The sequence below is a fragment of the Hermetia illucens genome, chromosome 4 (assembly GCF_905115235.1).
Source record: "Hermetia illucens chromosome 4, iHerIll2.2.curated.20191125, whole genome shotgun sequence".
NCBI classification, from domain to species: Eukaryota; Metazoa; Arthropoda; class Insecta; order Diptera; family Stratiomyidae; genus Hermetia; species Hermetia illucens.
Genome location: NC_051852.1, coordinates 75,019,665 through 75,036,984, shown reverse-complemented (window position 1 = coordinate 75,036,984; position 17,320 = coordinate 75,019,665). Strand labels below are relative to the sequence as shown.

The 17,320-nt window shown below is 41.2% G+C and overlaps 3 protein-coding genes across 3 annotated transcripts in view; 1 reads left to right on the top strand and 2 right to left on the bottom strand.

Moving 5' to 3' along the window:
• The first annotated feature begins 7,695 nt into the window (after nt 1-7,695).
• LOC119653484 overlaps nt 7,696-17,320 on the top strand; it is a 55,178-nt gene continuing 45,553 nt past the window's right edge. Inside the window, exon 1 of the mRNA XM_038058112.1 lies at nt 7,696-7,816. Within this exon, the coding sequence (XP_037914040.1) occupies nt 7,810-7,816 (7 nt within the window). The 5' untranslated portion in view covers nt 7,696-7,809. The remainder of the gene's footprint in view (nt 7,817-17,320) is intronic.
• On the bottom strand, nt 7,860-8,879 carry LOC119653483 (muscle-specific protein 20-like). Its single transcript, XM_038058110.1, has 3 exons — nt 8,719-8,879; nt 8,297-8,629; nt 7,860-8,232 (listed from the first exon to the last, which is right to left on the bottom strand). The coding sequence occupies exons 1-3, from the start codon at nt 8,746-8,748 to the stop codon at nt 8,041-8,043; spliced, it is 555 nt and encodes a 184-aa protein (XP_037914038.1). The 5' UTR covers nt 8,749-8,879; the 3' UTR covers nt 7,860-8,040.
• LOC119653482 (muscle-specific protein 20-like) lies at nt 9,407-10,328 on the bottom strand. Its single transcript, XM_038058109.1, has 3 exons — nt 10,168-10,328; nt 9,751-10,083; nt 9,407-9,689 (listed from the first exon to the last, which is right to left on the bottom strand). The coding sequence occupies exons 1-3, from the start codon at nt 10,195-10,197 to the stop codon at nt 9,498-9,500; spliced, it is 555 nt and encodes a 184-aa protein (XP_037914037.1). The 5' UTR covers nt 10,198-10,328; the 3' UTR covers nt 9,407-9,497.

The window sequence follows — 17,320 nt, the reverse complement described above, 5'->3', positions numbered from 1 at the left end:
TTGGAAAAGTGAACCAGGCAACTCAAGTAACGCCGGTTTAAAACACAAAAGGGGAGAAACCGGGGAAGAGGCGGCGCAAGAAGCTGAATGACTCAACAGACCAGCAAACCCCGAAAAGAAAAAAGGACTCAACTCCGAAAAAGGCGGAGTTCATGAAAAGTACGTCTGAAGCTGCCATTGAAAATACTGCGGTGCCTACCTCTAGAAAAGGGATCGAACCTTCAAAAGCGGATGCGGGAGCTTGGAGGAAGGTAGAACCGCGGAAAAGAAATTATCGGAGGAAGATTAGAACGGAGGTGATTTTCATTTCCAAACGGGGCGAAGGGTCATACGCTGACATTCTCAGGAAAGTGAAGGCAGACCCCGAACTCATCAATTTGGGAGACAACGTCAGCCGCATTAGAAGGTCCCAGAAGGGAGATCTTATGTTGGAACTTAAAAAATCCAAGGATGTAACCGCGGACAAATTCTTAAGCCAAATTGGGAAGACTTTAGGACAGGAAGCCGACATAAGAGCTAGCAGGCCGGAGATCACTATAATCTGCAAAGATATAGATGAAATCACGACGAAGGAGGAGGTTCGAGAAGCGTTGGAGAAACAGTTCAATCTTGCCGGACTACAAGAGTCAGTGGTGAAAACGCTAAGGAAAGCCTATGAGGGAACACAAACCGCCATCATCAGCCTACCAGTGGAGAACGCACTCAAACTGTTAGCAGCAGGGAGAGTGAGAATAGGCTGGGTTATGTATCGCTTTAGGGAACAGGTGGCGTTAAAACGGTGCTTTAGATGCCTTGGCTTTGGTCACATTGCGAAGGCATGCACTAACCCAAATGACAGGTCAAAGCAATGCAAGAGATGCGGAGTGGAAGGCCATATCAGCAAGGACTGCGGAGCTGACCCAAATTGTCTATTGTGTAAAGGAAAGAAGGGTATGAACCATCGGCACATTGCGGGCAGCAGCAGGTGCCCGGAATACAGGAGAGCCCTTACCACAAATCGCAGATGAGGTTGATACAAATCAACCTCAACCACTGCGAGGCGGCGCAGGATCTACTCGCGCAAACCATCCGCGAGAAAAACATCGATGTGGCCATGCTAAGTGAACCATACCGAAACCGCGGTGGTAGCGTTTGGGTCAAAGACCAAACGGGCCAAGCAGCGCTGTGGACTTGTGGAGAACAAACCTTCCAGTAAATAATGGAGCACCCGGAGGAGGGCTTCATCAGAGCGAAGGTGATGGGCATCCACATCTACAGCTGCTATGCTCCACCCAGCGCTACACTCATCGAGCAAGGACTGCGGAGCTGACCCAAATTGTCTATTGTGTAAAGGAAAGAAGGGTATGAACCATCGGCACATTGCGGGCAGCAGCAGGTGCCCGGAATACAGGAGAGCCCTTACCACAAATCGCAGATGAGGTTGATACAAATCAACCTCAACCACTGCGAGGCGGCGCAGGATCTACTCGCGCAAACCATCCGCGAGAAAAACATCGATGTGGCCATGCTAAGTGAACCATACCGAAACCGCGGTGGTAGCGTTTGGGTCAAAGACCAAACGGGCCAAGCAGCGCTGTGGACTTGTGGAGAACAAACCTTCCAGTAAATAATGGAGCACCCGGAGGAGGGCTTCATCAGAGCGAAGGTGATGGGCATCCACATCTACAGCTGCTATGCTCCACCCAGCGCTACACTCATCGAGTATGAGCGGATGCTTGTTGCTCTTGTTTTGGATGCAAGAGGACGTTGGCCGATCATAATAGGAGGCGATTTCAATGCGTGGGCTCTTGAATGGGGCAGCCGGATAACTAATGTGAGGGGACGTGTTCTCCTCGAAGCATTCGCGGAGCTGGACGTGGTACTGGCGAATGTTGGGTCTTCGTACACTTTCCGGGAAAGGGGCCTGGGGTCTATAGTGGACCTGACATACGTGAGTGCCACTTTAGCCAGTAGAATCGCTTGGTATGTCAGTGAGGACTATACTCACAGCGACCACCAGGCAATCTGCATAGATATGAAGGGCGGATCGAGCTCTAAAAAGAGTTTTCGCAGAATGCCGGGTGGTATGCTTGGCTGGACAGTGAAAGCTTTCGAGGGGGACACGTTTTCCGCGGTGTTCAAATCCGACATATCCCTGAATGGTACGGCTGGAGAGAAAGCCACCCAGATCACTCGATGGGTGACGGAAGCATGCGATGCTACTATGCCCAGAAGGCGATTGCTCCCCAGTAGGCAACCCAACTACTGGTGGAACAACGAAATCGCAAGTTTGCGAGCCGCATGTTTTCGGGCAAGGAGGCTTTGCCGGAGGCTCAGAGGAAAACCCGGTGGCGACGGTCGAGAGGAGGCACACAAGCAAAGCGTGGCCGCCTAAAGGAAACCATTCGGAGGAGCAAAAAGAACTGCTTCAAACAGCTGTGCGACCATGCCGACATTGACCCTTGGGGCGAGGCTTAGAGAGTGGTGATGAAAAGGCTGCGGAAATCACCCCAGGTGACCTGTCCGCGCATCCTGAAACAGATTGTTACCACTCTGTTCCCTCACCACGAAAATAGGGAAGGCAAATTGTTGTCCAGCTAAATGACGGTATAATACCGCCTGTAACTGTGGAGGAGCTGCGGGATATACGTGGTAGGTTCGGTGACAACAAGGCCCCAGGTTTGGATGGCATCCCCAACCGAGCTTTGAAACTGGCAGTGAAGACTAGACCAGACCTTTTCGCCAACACCTTCGAGGCGTGCCTAAAAGAAGGAATATTCCCTGCCCAGTGGAAAAAGCAAAAGTTGGTGTTGCTTCCGAAGCCTGGCAAGCCACCTGGGAACCCAGCGTCGTATCGTCCTATCTGCCTGTTGGATACAATGGGGAAGATGATGGAGAGAGTCATCTACAACAGACTCCTGCCCATCGTCGAAGCCAGCAATGGTTTGTCGGAACGCCAGTTTGGTTTCCGACGCGCCCACTCTACGGTGGACGCAATTGGCATGGTGGTAAACCTGGCAAAAGGTGCACTGATTTCTGGCGGCTGCTGTGCCGTGGTGGCGTTGGATGTCAAAAACGCATTCAACTCGGCCAATTGGAATAGAATTAAACGGGCGTTGGCTGACATAGGTGTCACCGGATATTTAGCGAATTTGGTGGAAAACTACCTCTCAGAGAGGACTCTCTGGTACGGGACGGATGAGGGCCCCAAAGAGCACATTATCACAGCCGGGGTACCACAGGGATCGGTACTTGGTCCCCTGTTGTGGAATATCATGTATAATGGGGTGCTTGCTCTTCCCGTCCCAGAGGGGACTACGATTGTCGGCTTTGCTGATGACCTAGCTGTGGTTGTTGCAGCAAAACACCCAGAAGATGTGGAGGTTAACGCAACGGAAGCAGTGGGAGCGGTAAAGTCCTGGCTAGAAAAGGCCGGGCTGACCTTAGCGGACGTGAAAACGGAAGCGGTCTTAATAACGAAACGCAGGAAAAATAACACGTATCAAAGCCGGCTATCAAATACCTGGGGGTAATAATTGACACCAAATTGAGTTTTAGTGAACACCTAGAGTATGCATGCCAAAAGGCAGCCAGTGCCACCACGGCACTTGCAAAAATGTTGCCAAATATTGGTGGGCCGAAACATTGCCGGAGGTTGGTGCTAGCCGGAGTGGTGCGCTCCATCCTGCGGAAGCAGGTGAACTCGGTTTACTGGCGGATGGCTTTGAGGGTTTGCAGTGCTTTTAGAACCACATCAGATGATCCCGGTTGACATTCTGGCCAAAGAAATGAGTGTCCTGTACAATGCAAGAAGTATGGAGGGGCATGCACAGCGTAGAAATGCGGCAAGGTCAGAGTCGCTTGATCTCTGGCAACGCAGATGGGACGAGTCTACGAAAGGTGGGTGGACGCACAGGCTCATTCCCAACATTAGGGTGTGGCTTGAGCGAAAACATGAGGAGATCAACTACCACATTATTCAGTTCCTCACGGGACACTGTGGTTGCTACAGGCAGTATTTGCACCGCTTTGGGTTGGATGATTCTCCGAACTGTCCCAGATGCGATGGGATACCGGTGATGTTTCACTGCCCACGATTTGCGATGGAGAGAAGGAGCTTAAACCAGGTGCTGGGCGGTAGCGGGACCCCGGAGAGCTTGGTTACTGAGATGCTGGAGTCCGAGGGGAAGTGGCTTTCGGTTAGCTCCGCAATCATCCAAATGCAGGAGGAGTTGCTGAAGGAACAAAGAAGGAGGAAAGCTGCAAACAGGAGAAGGATGAGTGCCTAAGAGCAAACCTACCCCGCGAAGTAATACCTCAATGGTGGTCTCGCGGGGCTGGGGCTGGAGAGACCGGGGGTGATTTTTAGTGGGTGTGAATCCCACACGCGCCCGCTGTAGTTCCGCCGTTCGGGCGACGGAGCTGCGTCGGACGTGTCTTTCTAAGATTTTCCACCTCCGTATACGCACAAAAAAAAATACATCACCTCATTAGTTACATAATGCTGATAGCTTGACGAAACAGTCAAGACGCACACCCAGGTATCTAACGCACTTTTTATGAGGAATGCGCTCAGAACTATCCTCGTTCGCGAGAATGTGGAAATCTCTCCAATTCCTTTTCAAGTTCTTACTGGTGTACGCCAAGGAATTTCGATACAGACTCGTTTCACACTTTTGCGCATTGATTTTCATCCGCCAACCGTTCGTGAAGAACTTAATATCATCGAACATTCTCTGAAGTTCAACTTACACCTTAGTTACTTTCTTGTATGCCGTGTAAACTATCAGATCGTCAGTAAAGGCAACCAACGACCTTTTAGAAGATTTATTAAACTTGAAAGAGTTGCGTAATTTACCGGCAAATACTGTGAAAAGTGTAGGCGCAGTCACTGTCCCTTGCTGTAATCCATTCAGAACATGAAATTCTCTACTAGTAGTGAGATTTCCGTCCGTAATTGCAAAGCACTTGAAATACAGCATACTACAAATCATCGCTACGAGGTGGCTGAGAAACTCATTTTTCAGGATCCTGAAAATCAGTCCATCCAACTGGACGGTATCAAATGCCTTCTCCATGTCCATAAGGTAAGCGCCTACGCACTCACCATTTTTAATCCGCCAGCAAATATCACACCTTCGTTATTGCATGTATTGTCGAATGTCCAGGTCGAAATCCGAATTGCGCATTCGACAATAATTCCTTCTTCTTGATATGCTCGCTCAAGGCTTTCAATACCAAAAGCTCAAACACCTTCCTGATGTTAGGCGGCAAACAGATTGGGCGGTAGCTCTTAGTACTGGATGAATCCTTCCATTTCTTTAAAATCGGAAACACTCGGGATTTCTCTCATTGGCCTGGAAAGAAGGCTATATCCCAGGCTTTATTGTTCAATGGACAATCTTACGAGTAAATTATGCTTGAACTAATTGCGGGATTATTCCAGATTCAAGCTTAATTTAAATCTGAGTGGATCATTCAAAAAACAGTTGGTTGATCGAATGATGATTATTTTTATTGTCCATTCTCATTTTATTATAAAAAATGCTTACTCTAAATAATTTTAACAGATGAATGTTACATCACAATGACAAATTGCCGTTAACAAAAAGTGAAGTTTACACACCGGAAGAAGTTGCTGATTATTTCCGTATATCCGGTTAATTCGTACAAATTTGTCGGTCCCCAAAGTTAATTTTCTTTATCTTGCTCTCCCGATAATTGGTAATCTCGATGTTTCGTACAAAATCGTGGAAGAAAATGTTTTATAAGAATTTTGATATTTATATACAGTAGAATCCTGATAATTCGTATCGTCAAGGGATTGACGATATAGTACGACATATCGGGATTACCAATTATCGGGAGTACAGTATAAAGAAAATGAACTCTGGGGACCGGCAAGTTTGTACGAATTAACGAGAAATACGAATAATCGATGTATGAATTATCGGGATTCCACTGTATTGAATTTAGGTTGGGTTGATAAACCTTCAAATTTAGCTTTGTTTGTTCAGGTATGAGTAGTTATCGTCCCTTCAATCAATCAATCAGTTGGAAGATACGTTTTCGCAAAGTATTGCTTGCTGATGAAACGTTGGGATCGGCGTTTTCTTTTCGGAGGTGTTGCGACGAGTAAATTAGGATACTTTATGAATCACTGCCAATAATATTTATTAAACAGAAATAACGGTCAATAGTCAATGTCGCTACGCTGAATTCCTTTTAATGTGTTCTCCGCGTAGGGAAACGTATCCGGTGGAGAACAACTCAAAAGCTAACCTCAACTTTAATTGAAGATAACTTCAACTACAGGACAGACAGTGCCATCTAGTGAATTTCGAGCAACTTACTGAAGAGCAAGTTGACAATGGCTCACATTTTGGGTAGAATGGAACAAAGACTGATTTAGAAAAAGCCCAACATAACTAAAATCAATCCTCAAATTCGAAACAGTCCAGGTAAAATATAAAATTATTATCTATTTTAAATAAAAGAATTAAAGCGGATGTTTCACTAATATATATCAATTGGAACACGAGACTAAAATGTCTAGACAAAAATTGTATTCCTGTTTGGAACTTGCCAAAATTTGGAAGAGATCGTCTACAGTCCCAACACTAAAGCAAGCCTTGCAATACGTCGGGGAGAAAGCTGCGGAGAATATCACTTATCTAACCATATAACGGTAAACTTCCGCAATAGGAGCACAGGTCCGTAAAATCATTATAAAAATCAATAAAACGAAACTCAGCAAAACATTCTTTCTCCACCTTAAAGAATTGGGAAGTTCCACCGGTGGCCTTCAGGTAAAGATAAAACGATTCCTTCAATATATAAAAACCTTCCGATGAAGGAAATTATGTTCCTAACTTTAAATTTTTAATTCACATATCAGACTTAGCCACTTTCACGCAGGCAGCAAAACTACCCTCCATTACAGAAGCTGAAACACCACTCTGTGAGTTAGCCTTTTCAAATGTTCTTTATCCGAAGAACCGATTACAAATCGACTGTTCCTTCGGCTACTGTAGAGGACACAACACATTCTGCTGAAGCTATAACGGTAAAACTAGAAGATCTGTCGAGTGACTAGGGAAACAATATAAGACACTAGTGAAATCCAAGATATATTTTTCACTAGAGAAAGGATTCCTAAAGGTACGACGGGCCCCTGATTGTAATTATATTATATAATAAATCTGAAAAGCTGTTATGCCTTCAAGATCTCAACGTTTCATGACTGTAGAGCATTTCCTATCACCGAGTTCTCAGCCAAGTGAAGCGAGCCTACTTGATTTCATGAGTGATAAAAAAAATTCGGAAAGATCCACAGATCTGTCCCTTAGATCGACAAGATAAACAGTATTGGTGCGTTCGCAACAGAATACAGAATAATGAATAAAATTTTATAAACAGAATCTAGCTTCCAAAAAGCAGCTTGAAAGCTTCCTGAAAAGAATTTCAATTTAGATCATTTACAATTAAAAAATTTCCATTACATAACACATACGGTGGATCGGACCCAATGTTTATGTGATCATTCCATGAAAGTGTTTTTCGAAATGGACCAGTCTTTTTATAGATCACATAAACAATTTTATCGAGTAAAGTGAAACAGAATCACAGACTCCCCGAATGTAACGAAGTTTCAACGAAATTATTTCACACTTCGTAACGTGCTAGTGGCGTCGCGTCGGTCCCAAATTTGGCATGGAGCAATTCAAGTACATAATTTACATGATTTCTCGACTTTTCAGATACTTTCTTATCTGAGCAGCACTTTCCAGCAGACAGATGCTTCTTTGGAAATGCAGATGATGCTTAGGAATGGCAGGTAAGTCAATAAATTATTGAGGGTATGAAAAAAATGGGGTTTGTATGTTTTGGATAAGTTAAATCTATTTGATTATAAAACTTGGGAATTGGTGTTTATAAAGACGTATGATAAAAAAAAGCGACCCTTAAATATAAATATAAAAATAACTTTTATATTCTTTACATTTTCAAGAAAATTGGTGTTGACTCCTTCGGTGCGAAGTGGAAATTCCAATTAGGCTTTCACTTTCCGAGCAAGATTTTGCGGCCTGCACCAATATTCTGGCCAGCTTGTGTTGCACCCTTGTTGGATCCAGCCTGGAGACCGATGACGGTCTTTCCAGCGGCCAACTGCTCTTCTGTGAATTCGCGCTTGCACTCATCAGCTGGCTTGGGTCCCAAGTATGGTCCATTCCATTCAGGGTGTTTGTAGGTCTAGAAAGGGTATTGTTTATTTTAGGTAATCAACACGTTTTGGCAATTCCCTAGAAATGCTTACCGCACGTCCTAGGGCGAAGATTGTGTTAGTAACTTGAGAAATGTCCTTTTTCTCCCACAAATCGACTGTTTGGAAGACATCGATTTCAGCTACGCCGTAGGCTTGGATAGCTTTTTGGAAGTTGTTGATGTTTTCCATCATCTTGAACTGACCGCCAGATTCGTTGATTTTCGCCACAGATCCTGGAGCCAATTTGTTGATCAATTTACAGAGGATGATACCGTCCTTGATGTGATCTTCGTAGGCCACTCCAGCGGGGAATTTTTCGCCAATGATGGTTTCAATCCATTCTTGGGCTTCCTTGTCCATCTCAGGGTTGCGCTTGAGCGCAATCTATTCGTAAGCACATTGAAACAACAGTTAATGCACGTTCCACTGTTTGACCGTACAAGAACGACAAATTCCAAAAAGTGTTCTCCTACCTTGGCACGAACTGCACGTTCCAAAGACATGGTAATTTAGGACTTTCTATAATACTATCACAAAACTTCTCCTTACAATCTGCACTCGTTGGAGTACGTTAGTTAACTAGCAATGGATTGCAGGAACGACGCTTATAAATGGGCAGCGTAGTTCCTTGGAAGTTTCGCGAAAAAAAACACAAAACTTTCAAAAATATTCGCCTCTTCGTCAGAATATTAAAGTGAGTGGAGAAGAAGCCTACGAGTGGGTGGAATTCCGACTGACGCTTACCATACCTTTCTTAGTATTGGTGCAGTTTCCAATAGCAGAAAATTTCATAAGAAATAATTTCGAGAAAATGAGACGAGGAAAACCATCGGCAAGGAAAATTGTGGAAATTATTTATAAACAGTAACGGGCGAAATTATGCGTTCGAACAGTGAAGAAATGCTCTTTTTGTTCAAGTCAGACGATTATTTTGATTTTTTTGGAAAATAATAAAATGAGGTAAGTCATTGGAAACTTTGGTTGATTCAAAATGATGTGGGATATTATCAGTTGGTTGGAAGACATGGCAGACTTGAGTGTATTGGTTTGCGAATTTTACTGAAGAAACTGTTGCTAATTTTTTCGAAAATTATCGTATATTTAAATAGAAAACATATGACTTAAGGTTTTGTAAAGATGTATGATAGTAAAAAGCGACCCTTAAATATAAATATAAAAATAGATTTTATATTTCGATTTCAAGAATATTGGTATTTCTTCAATGTAGGGTGGAAATGGTAAAATAAATGTTTTACTTTCCAAGCAAGATCTTACGGCCGGCACCAATATTCTGTCCAGCTTGAGTAGCCCCCTTGTTAGAGCCAGCTTGAAGACCGATAACTGTCTTACCAGCGGCCAATTGTTCCTCTGTGAAGTCACGTTTGCACTCATCAGCTGGCTTGGGTCCCAAGTATGGTCCCTTCCACTCAGGGTGCTTGTAGCTCTGCAAAAGAGACCTTATTGATTAGACTTTTAATTCATGATTATTTTCTAAAGACCCTTACCGCACGTCCAATGGCGAAGATTGTGTTGGTCACGTTGGCAATATCCTTCTTTTCCCATAAATCGACAGTCTGGAAAACATCGATTTCAGCTACTCCGTAAGCTTGGATAGCTTTTTGGAAGTTGTTGATGTTCTCCATCATCTTGAACTGGCCACCAGATTCGTTGATTTTTCCCACAGATCCTGGAGCCAATTTGTTGATCAATTTGCAAAGGATGATACCGTCCTTAATGTGATCTTCGTAAGCGACCCCAGCCGGGAACTTCGCACCAAGAATGGTTTCAATCCATTCTTGGGCTTCTTTGTCCATCTCAGGGTTGCGCTTGAGCGCAATCTAATCGAGTTCATTATAAAATTATTGTTAACACACAAGTCACTAGTATCTGCACAATTGCAAAAAAAGCAAATGTACTCATACCTTGGCACGAACTGCACGTTCCAAAGACATCTTGGAGTCTGGGTTCTTTTCGGAGTATCACAAAACTTTTCCTTGTCACAATCTGCACTCGATGGAGTACGTTAGTTAACTGGCAAGGAATTGGAGGCGTCACGACGTTTATAAACTCCGAGATTAGTTTTTTAGAAAATTCAAGAAGAAATTACACAAAACGTCTAAAAACCACCCCACTCTTTACCCGTTGCAATACGAGTAGAAACGACACCTTCGAGTGGGTAGATTCCTGCTGACGCCTGACTTTAGCTCCTAAGAGTCATTTTCCGTTAAAGAGGAGACGACTCTTCATAAGAGAAATTTTATCTTAATCAAAACAAAAAAAAAAGAAAATAGCAAAATGTAGCAGATAAAATTTTCCATTTTACATATAAACAGTGCAGGTGAAAATTAAATGTTTTCTACCTGTTTTATTAAGTATCAGTCATTATCTGCACTATCCGAAAAACTTACATCAACCAGTTGGAGTTTATTGAAAAGCGGAATGATCCTGAAGGTTCGTCCCATTTGTATATATGCAAGATCATGTTTTCTTCAATGGCTCGTTGTAAATATTGTCTTTGCCTTTGACGTCATCATATTGTTATCATTACTTATTTACTATCAGGAATTTTTTGTGTTTCGACCCTCTAATTGACTTACTTTCCCTAAACTGACAAGAACTTCTAGTTTACAAGTGAGGCTTTTACTACTTCCTCCGAAATTTATCTAGTATGACAAAAATTCAGAGACTTGCGTAATTTTGCTTAGAAAATATATATAAGTGCACAATAGCAATATTAACAATATGTACATGGCAGTAGGAATGGGTACAATAGCAGTAGCTGATATCAAGGTCACAAGTTCACATGAAAACTTCGACATTTATTTGTGCTGTGCAATTTTGACAGCAGAATCGAAAACTCAACCTATTCGCTGAGCAGAACAACATAGAGTCAGTCAGCTGCACCAAAAAAAAAAGAGGGAAGTATTCACATCAGTTAATTTTATTATTTCAAACGGCATTTCGCTCGAACCACCCCCATTGCAGCTTTCAAATTAAATTTGAAGTCGATTTTAGCTCAGGTTTGAAAGGTGCATTTTCCTTAATCCAACTAATATCATAAATACCAAATTTGTTTATAGGTTCTTACATCTTTTCAAACTCTGGTGAAACACGACTTATAAGCTTCTGAATCATATGAAGCGGAATACTTCATCACCCCCTTATTCAACTCATATAGGTCCACCTTGAGTTTAATAAATCAACTAGTAGTCGCGATTCAAATGCTGAAGTTTTAAATGGCCCTTAAAGTAGGTTGAAGTAACTCTGATCCTAACACTCTCCTGTTACAGTATTTTTGGGAATCGAAATCATAACTTTCATTCTTATCAAATTCTCCACAACCAGATTCAAAGTTGTTGAATTTCTTGTGCCACTGTTATTCGAACGTGCTCCGTCTGACACGATCTTATTTTTTCTCCTCGAATCAAAATTCAAAAATAAGTTTGAAATTCGTGTGTGAAAGAATTTCCTCATCTAGTTTTCCTGTGTTATTGTTTTTGTTATTGTAGGAGAATAAATCACACGCCGAATACGCCAAAATGTTCGCAAAACTACGTTCACCATGCGATAGCACCCGCTTGGCCTACCCTTGAAAACACTTCCCACGGTCAGCTGCATGCCTTAATAATTGACAACGACGCTGAATTTATAATTTCTAATTTTACAGATATTTTCATTTGATAAATATCTCAAGGAGTCAATTTCAATTTTATATTTTCAAGTTTGCAGTCATTCAACAATACTTTTCTTTGAATTTTGGCCAATAATATTAAACATTGTTTTGGTACTGAACAGGACGAGGGGTACATGGTCTTTTCAAGTTCCATCACTTGTCTTGAGAATGTGATGTGGAGGTGGTGCCTGAGACCATTAGGACATGACAGAAAATGTGTTATTATCACTTGAGGGCCCACACAACATGCAAAATCCAACGACCCCGTCACATGGCTGGCATTTTGGAAATTTCCCAACACCTTGTCAAAATCTTTATTAATTTAAGGCTGCGCTTCCCTTTTACGAAAACGTCATCCAGGCAAACCATTATCATAAATTATATATGACGCCGCAGGGAAATAATGTGTAAAGATAAATGCTGGCGACTATCAGACACGAGGGAATCAGCGACCATGACTAAAAACTTATATTTGGAAATTACACATCATCTTACCGCGTGCCAAATATTTAAAAATGTCCACTTTTTCAAGCAAAATAACACTCGTAGAGTAACGCAACCTTATAAACGATAATACCATTCCTAAGCAAACTGGGTATGTGGGATGCGTTAATTAAAGTTTTCCAATTGAATATTGGACCAACTGAAGGTAACGAATGAAACCTTCCGTTTCCGTAGAAGAATGCATTGAGAATTGTCTGACTTCCGAACTCCTTAAAAATATGGTTGACGGGTGCTCATCCTAATATACATTCACACATTTTCTTATGGCGACCTCAAAGCCTGCACCCTGGTGAAATTCTACTTTCATTTGTCATAAAATGTGTATGCATCCAAAAACCAATCCTTTCGCATTTACAATTGTCAAAGGTTGTAAGCGAATAGTTTGTCCTTATTTTTGGCGTGGAATATGAATCACCAGCAGCAACGGGCTCAGAAACATTGTACGGTATAGTTTTGTATAAAACAAAAAATTCTTAATTTCGATTCAATGAGTGTCTGGCACACTCGATTTACCCGGCAGGCATAGTTGTATCACAATATAGTCATGTGGGGTATCAAACGAAAGAGCTTAGTTAGCACTTCTCAGAACTAGCCTAGCTTCCAACCTCCGGTGGGAAGTGAGCGGGTTAGGATAAAAGTACGTACCGTAACAGTGTGTTCTCAGAACCTAGCCGCCAAAATCACGAAATCTAGGCCTTAAGATACATCTCATTCCATTATTTGTTCAAATAAAGTTAATGGTATAATACTATATTTTGTAAAAAAAATTCAAAAGACCCTCTTAAATTCATTCTAAAAACAAGGCAGGAGCATAAAGGATAAGGCACCCTTTCTCGCAGAACTCGATTAAATGGTCAATTTTATGGAAAAAATGTTGTCTGAAAATTTTCCGTGTAAGCGGGAGTTTTCGACTTATTGTGATGGGGATTTAAAAGCTTCGCGACTGCATCCAGATAAGACATTTGATAGAGGCAAATGGCGAAACCGATCACGACGAGTCGACCCCGCTTGTGAATAGAACAAAGGCTGAAGAAAAAAAAGATAAAGCAGAAAGAAAGCATATTTAATAACAAAAACAAGTCGGGATACCGGAAGTTGGGCGCTTCGGATATAAAGGTTTTGCGTTTATCTTATGTGAGAAATACTCTACGATTTTCCATTCGTATATAACTAAGAATATGTATAAGACATCACCGTCATATTTTGTCAAACTCCAAGATACATATATTAACATACATATCAACGACATAAATACTGTGTGCATCCTGGATGGACAAATGGCTATTACCGCATTGATAAATTGATCTGACGCATCTTTACGCATTTCTACTATACTCCGTGTACAAAAGCAGGTACGAAAAAAAAACCGCTGGAAACTAGGTACAGATGTGTCTATTACATTGGTTACTACCTGCAAGCTTTTTTACACATGCATATATACACATGTTTCCCTTGAGTAATTGACACTGATATGCAAATAACTAAAAAAACCAAAAAAGGAAAACCACAGCGACTGCATGGGCCCTGCCGTTCATACAAATTCATTTTATATGTATGGAGACCCCACCTTCGAACACAAAATGGCGCCACTCGCTGCATGTAAAGGGGCGCACAGACCACGTGTTCTCACAAAATTTACTGACAATCTGTTCAGCCGTTTCCGGGTAAATCGAGCGTGACAGACTGACGGACAAACAGATATTGAATCGATTTTAATAAGGTTTTTTTTCACACGAAACCTTAATAATAACTCTTTTTATGTTTTTATAGGAGCAATATGGACTTAGTTATGGCTGGTCAAATGGAAACTCACAAAATAAATATTTTAACATCAAATAACACAAAGCTAGCAATTTTGTCGTGGAAATTGAACCAGAGCTTTTTGAAGTGCTTGAGATGGCCTTTAAAATGAAGGAAGATAGAAGTCAGTGGGTTAAATAATAACAGATCTATGAGCAAAATAATGAAATTACCTGAATTTTTGATATAAAAATTAATAAAAACAAACCCTGGTTTTCTCATATAAATTGAAAGTAAGCCGAATTCCTTGAGAATCTACTGTGTTTAATACCTCGCAATAAATTTTAAAAATTTGGTTATTTTAAGGTCTGTAGTTTCGGAAAAACGTATGATTTTCTCCAAAATTTCTTTAAAAAATATCATTTTTTAAATAGCCTATATTAAGCAACTTATCCTATTAAGTTTGGTGGAAATTGTACTATTATTAACGAAAGTATAGTAGGACAAAGTGGTTACTTCAGTGTAATTTCTAGGACTTTGATAATTCTGACATAATATATATGTTACATATACATTACTTGCTTGGTAAAAATACAACAATTGCCCACTCAAATCTATTAAGTATATATGAAGTCGGGAAATCGAAAACTAGACGTTTCAAATATAAAAGGTTTTCTGTTCCCCCATGTGCGCAACAATGAGTGAATGACTATTAGTCACTTCTATGTGTGCGTGGTTAAAAATTTAATTGCCTTCAATTTTTTAAATAGCCATTTATACGAATAATTTGATCTGGAAAGCACTGCATTGATAATAGTCGGCCGCATATATTTCACACTATTAGTTCAACATTTTTAGTGAATGTGAAGAAGTTCACCTAAATTTGGATTGAGTATTTTCCGAGAGTGAATCCTGTCTCGCTTTAAGTGTGCACATTTTGATTAATTATTCGAGCGTTTGCAATTTATCTCAAAACTAATATCAGTTTCGGAAATTACTAATCGAAACCTTTCATTTGATACCCCACGTGACTACATACAGTGGAAAAATTGTTTACATCCTCCCTGTCGATGTATTCCACGTAAATTTATGTAACTCGCTGTATGCGTGGTATTTCATAGCTCCAATATATCCACGAAATTTCGTTTGAATGGGTACATTCGTTTTGGAGAAAAGTGCATGTAACAGACAGACAGACAGATAGCGGATCGATTTATATAAGGTTTTGTTTTATACAAAACTTTTAAATTGGAAGTTGTATTTATATCCATTTGGAATCGATAGACTCCCAAACCGTTCAACCAATTGCAATGAAAGTTTGAAAATTTATATGTATTTTTTAAGGGAACATTTTTATACACTATTTGCGTTTCTGCAATTCGCGTTTCGCCGGATCAACTTCTACCTCATTTTAAAGGTCTTTCCAAGCGCTTTAAAAGAGCTTTAGATTAATTTCCACCAAAAGTTACTGATTTTGCATTATTTAACCTTGAAAGCATCTGAAGTAATAAAAACTTATTTTTCTTATGCGCTAGTGTTAGTTTATTGGTCTTGCAAATACCGGTATGTCGGGAACCACTTGCTCCTTTCATCAGTGCTAACAAGACTTGTTAGTGATTCCCGAAATATCGGTCTTTACAAGACCAAAAAATTAGCACTAGCCAATAGGAAAAACAGGTTTTCATTATTTCGCTAGGAATACGGCGTAATTACAGTCAGACTTGAAAGTACTAATTTTTTTGACACATGAATTTACGTTTGACAAGTCATAGCTCCGTCCGTATTGTACCTACAAAAAAATTAAATCTATTCTTTTTTTTGGTTTAATGTGCTTTGTTTCTGTTTCTATTCTGCATGAAATGTATGGTTTTCGAGCTATTCGCGAAAAACCGCAGTTTTTCGATGAAAAAAGTGACATGTTTGAACATGAATAACTCGAAAACGACTACTTGTACGAACAATTTTCACTAAACATGTTTTGTGTCTAGAATCGACCATGTAATTGGTTTTTGTGGTTACTTCGAAAAAAAAATTTAGTCCCGGAGGGGTGTGGCACCCCGGCACATCAACAGTATTTGATGACCAGCTAGGAAGTTCTGATACGATTCCCAGTTCTAATGGAGGCGTAATTTCTCTTACGGCGCTTAGTGATGAGGGCCGCTTCCGTCTTTACCTCCGCGAGTGCCAGTCTAGAACTCTCTAACCAGTGCTATGTCATCAGCGTAACCCACCACCGTGGCCTCCTCCGGAACTGCAAGGTTAAGTACATCATTATACTTGATGTTCCACAGTAGTGGGTCCAATACAGAGTCTTGTGGGATACCCACGGAGGCTATGCACTCCTTGGCTCTATCATCGGCATTATACTAGAGTGTCCGCTCTTGTGAGTATTATAGCTATCGACAGTAGCAGCGAAGTAGGTGGGAACACCAATCGTCGCCAGAGACCTTTTCCCTGTGGCGCGGCAGGATTCGCAGCATTCGAAATTTATTTCGAATGTTGCGAGCGAATAGATGGCGCGGATCTATCCACTTTGCGTGGCACGCCAAGGGAGTGGAAGATCGCAGTAATTATGTTTTTTCAGACCTGTCACTGAATTTAATTATTAAGTTGAAAATTGCTAAAGAATACGGAAGTCCTTTTTGAATTAAAAAAATAGAATTTGAGTTAAGTTTGCTGTATAGAATTCGCGTTGAGTTTGCTGTATAGAATTCGCATTGAGTTCGCTTAAATATTTTAATAAAAATATAAATAAGTAATCTTAATTACTTAATTGGTGACCCCGACGCGGCATTTGAGCGAGAAAACCTTCTCTACACAGTGTACTGCGCGACACACGTCGGACCCTCACCAGAAGTGGATTTTCACGCGACTTCCCGTACGCACGCCCTCCTGCACAACACCTTTCACGCACCGGACTAGTCATCATTGCCACAACGATCAACAACGGCAACAAACGGACGTCCCCAGCACCGCCAACGCCGCAGCTACAGCCGACAAACAACGAGGAGTTATACTTAAGAGAAATTATTATTCATTTATATATAATATTTATTTATTTATTCAGTTAAAAAAAAATAGTAATAAAAAAATTGAAATCGCTGCAAGAGACGGCGTGCAGGTGTTTAGCATCGCGAGTCCTCCATTCTCATTGGTGG

Excerpts from the sequence above, each read along its gene's own strand:
- LOC119653483 (XM_038058110.1), bottom strand. The coding sequence starts at position 8,748 with ATGTCTTTGGAACGTGCAGTTCGTGCCAAG. Across the intron at positions 8,630-8,718 it reads AACGTGCAGTTCGTGCCAAG|ATTGCGCTCAAGCGCAACCC; the intron begins GTAGGAGAACAC and ends GCTTACGAATAG. Across the intron at positions 8,233-8,296 it reads TCTTCGCCCTAGGACGTGCG|ACCTACAAACACCCTGAATG; the intron begins GTAAGCATTTCT and ends TACCCTTTCTAG.
- LOC119653482 (XM_038058109.1), bottom strand. The coding sequence starts at position 10,197 with ATGTCTTTGGAACGTGCAGTTCGTGCCAAG. Across the intron at positions 10,084-10,167 it reads AACGTGCAGTTCGTGCCAAG|ATTGCGCTCAAGCGCAACCC; the intron begins GTATGAGTACAT and ends GAACTCGATTAG. Across the intron at positions 9,690-9,750 it reads TCTTCGCCATTGGACGTGCG|AGCTACAAGCACCCTGAGTG; the intron begins GTAAGGGTCTTT and ends TCTCTTTTGCAG.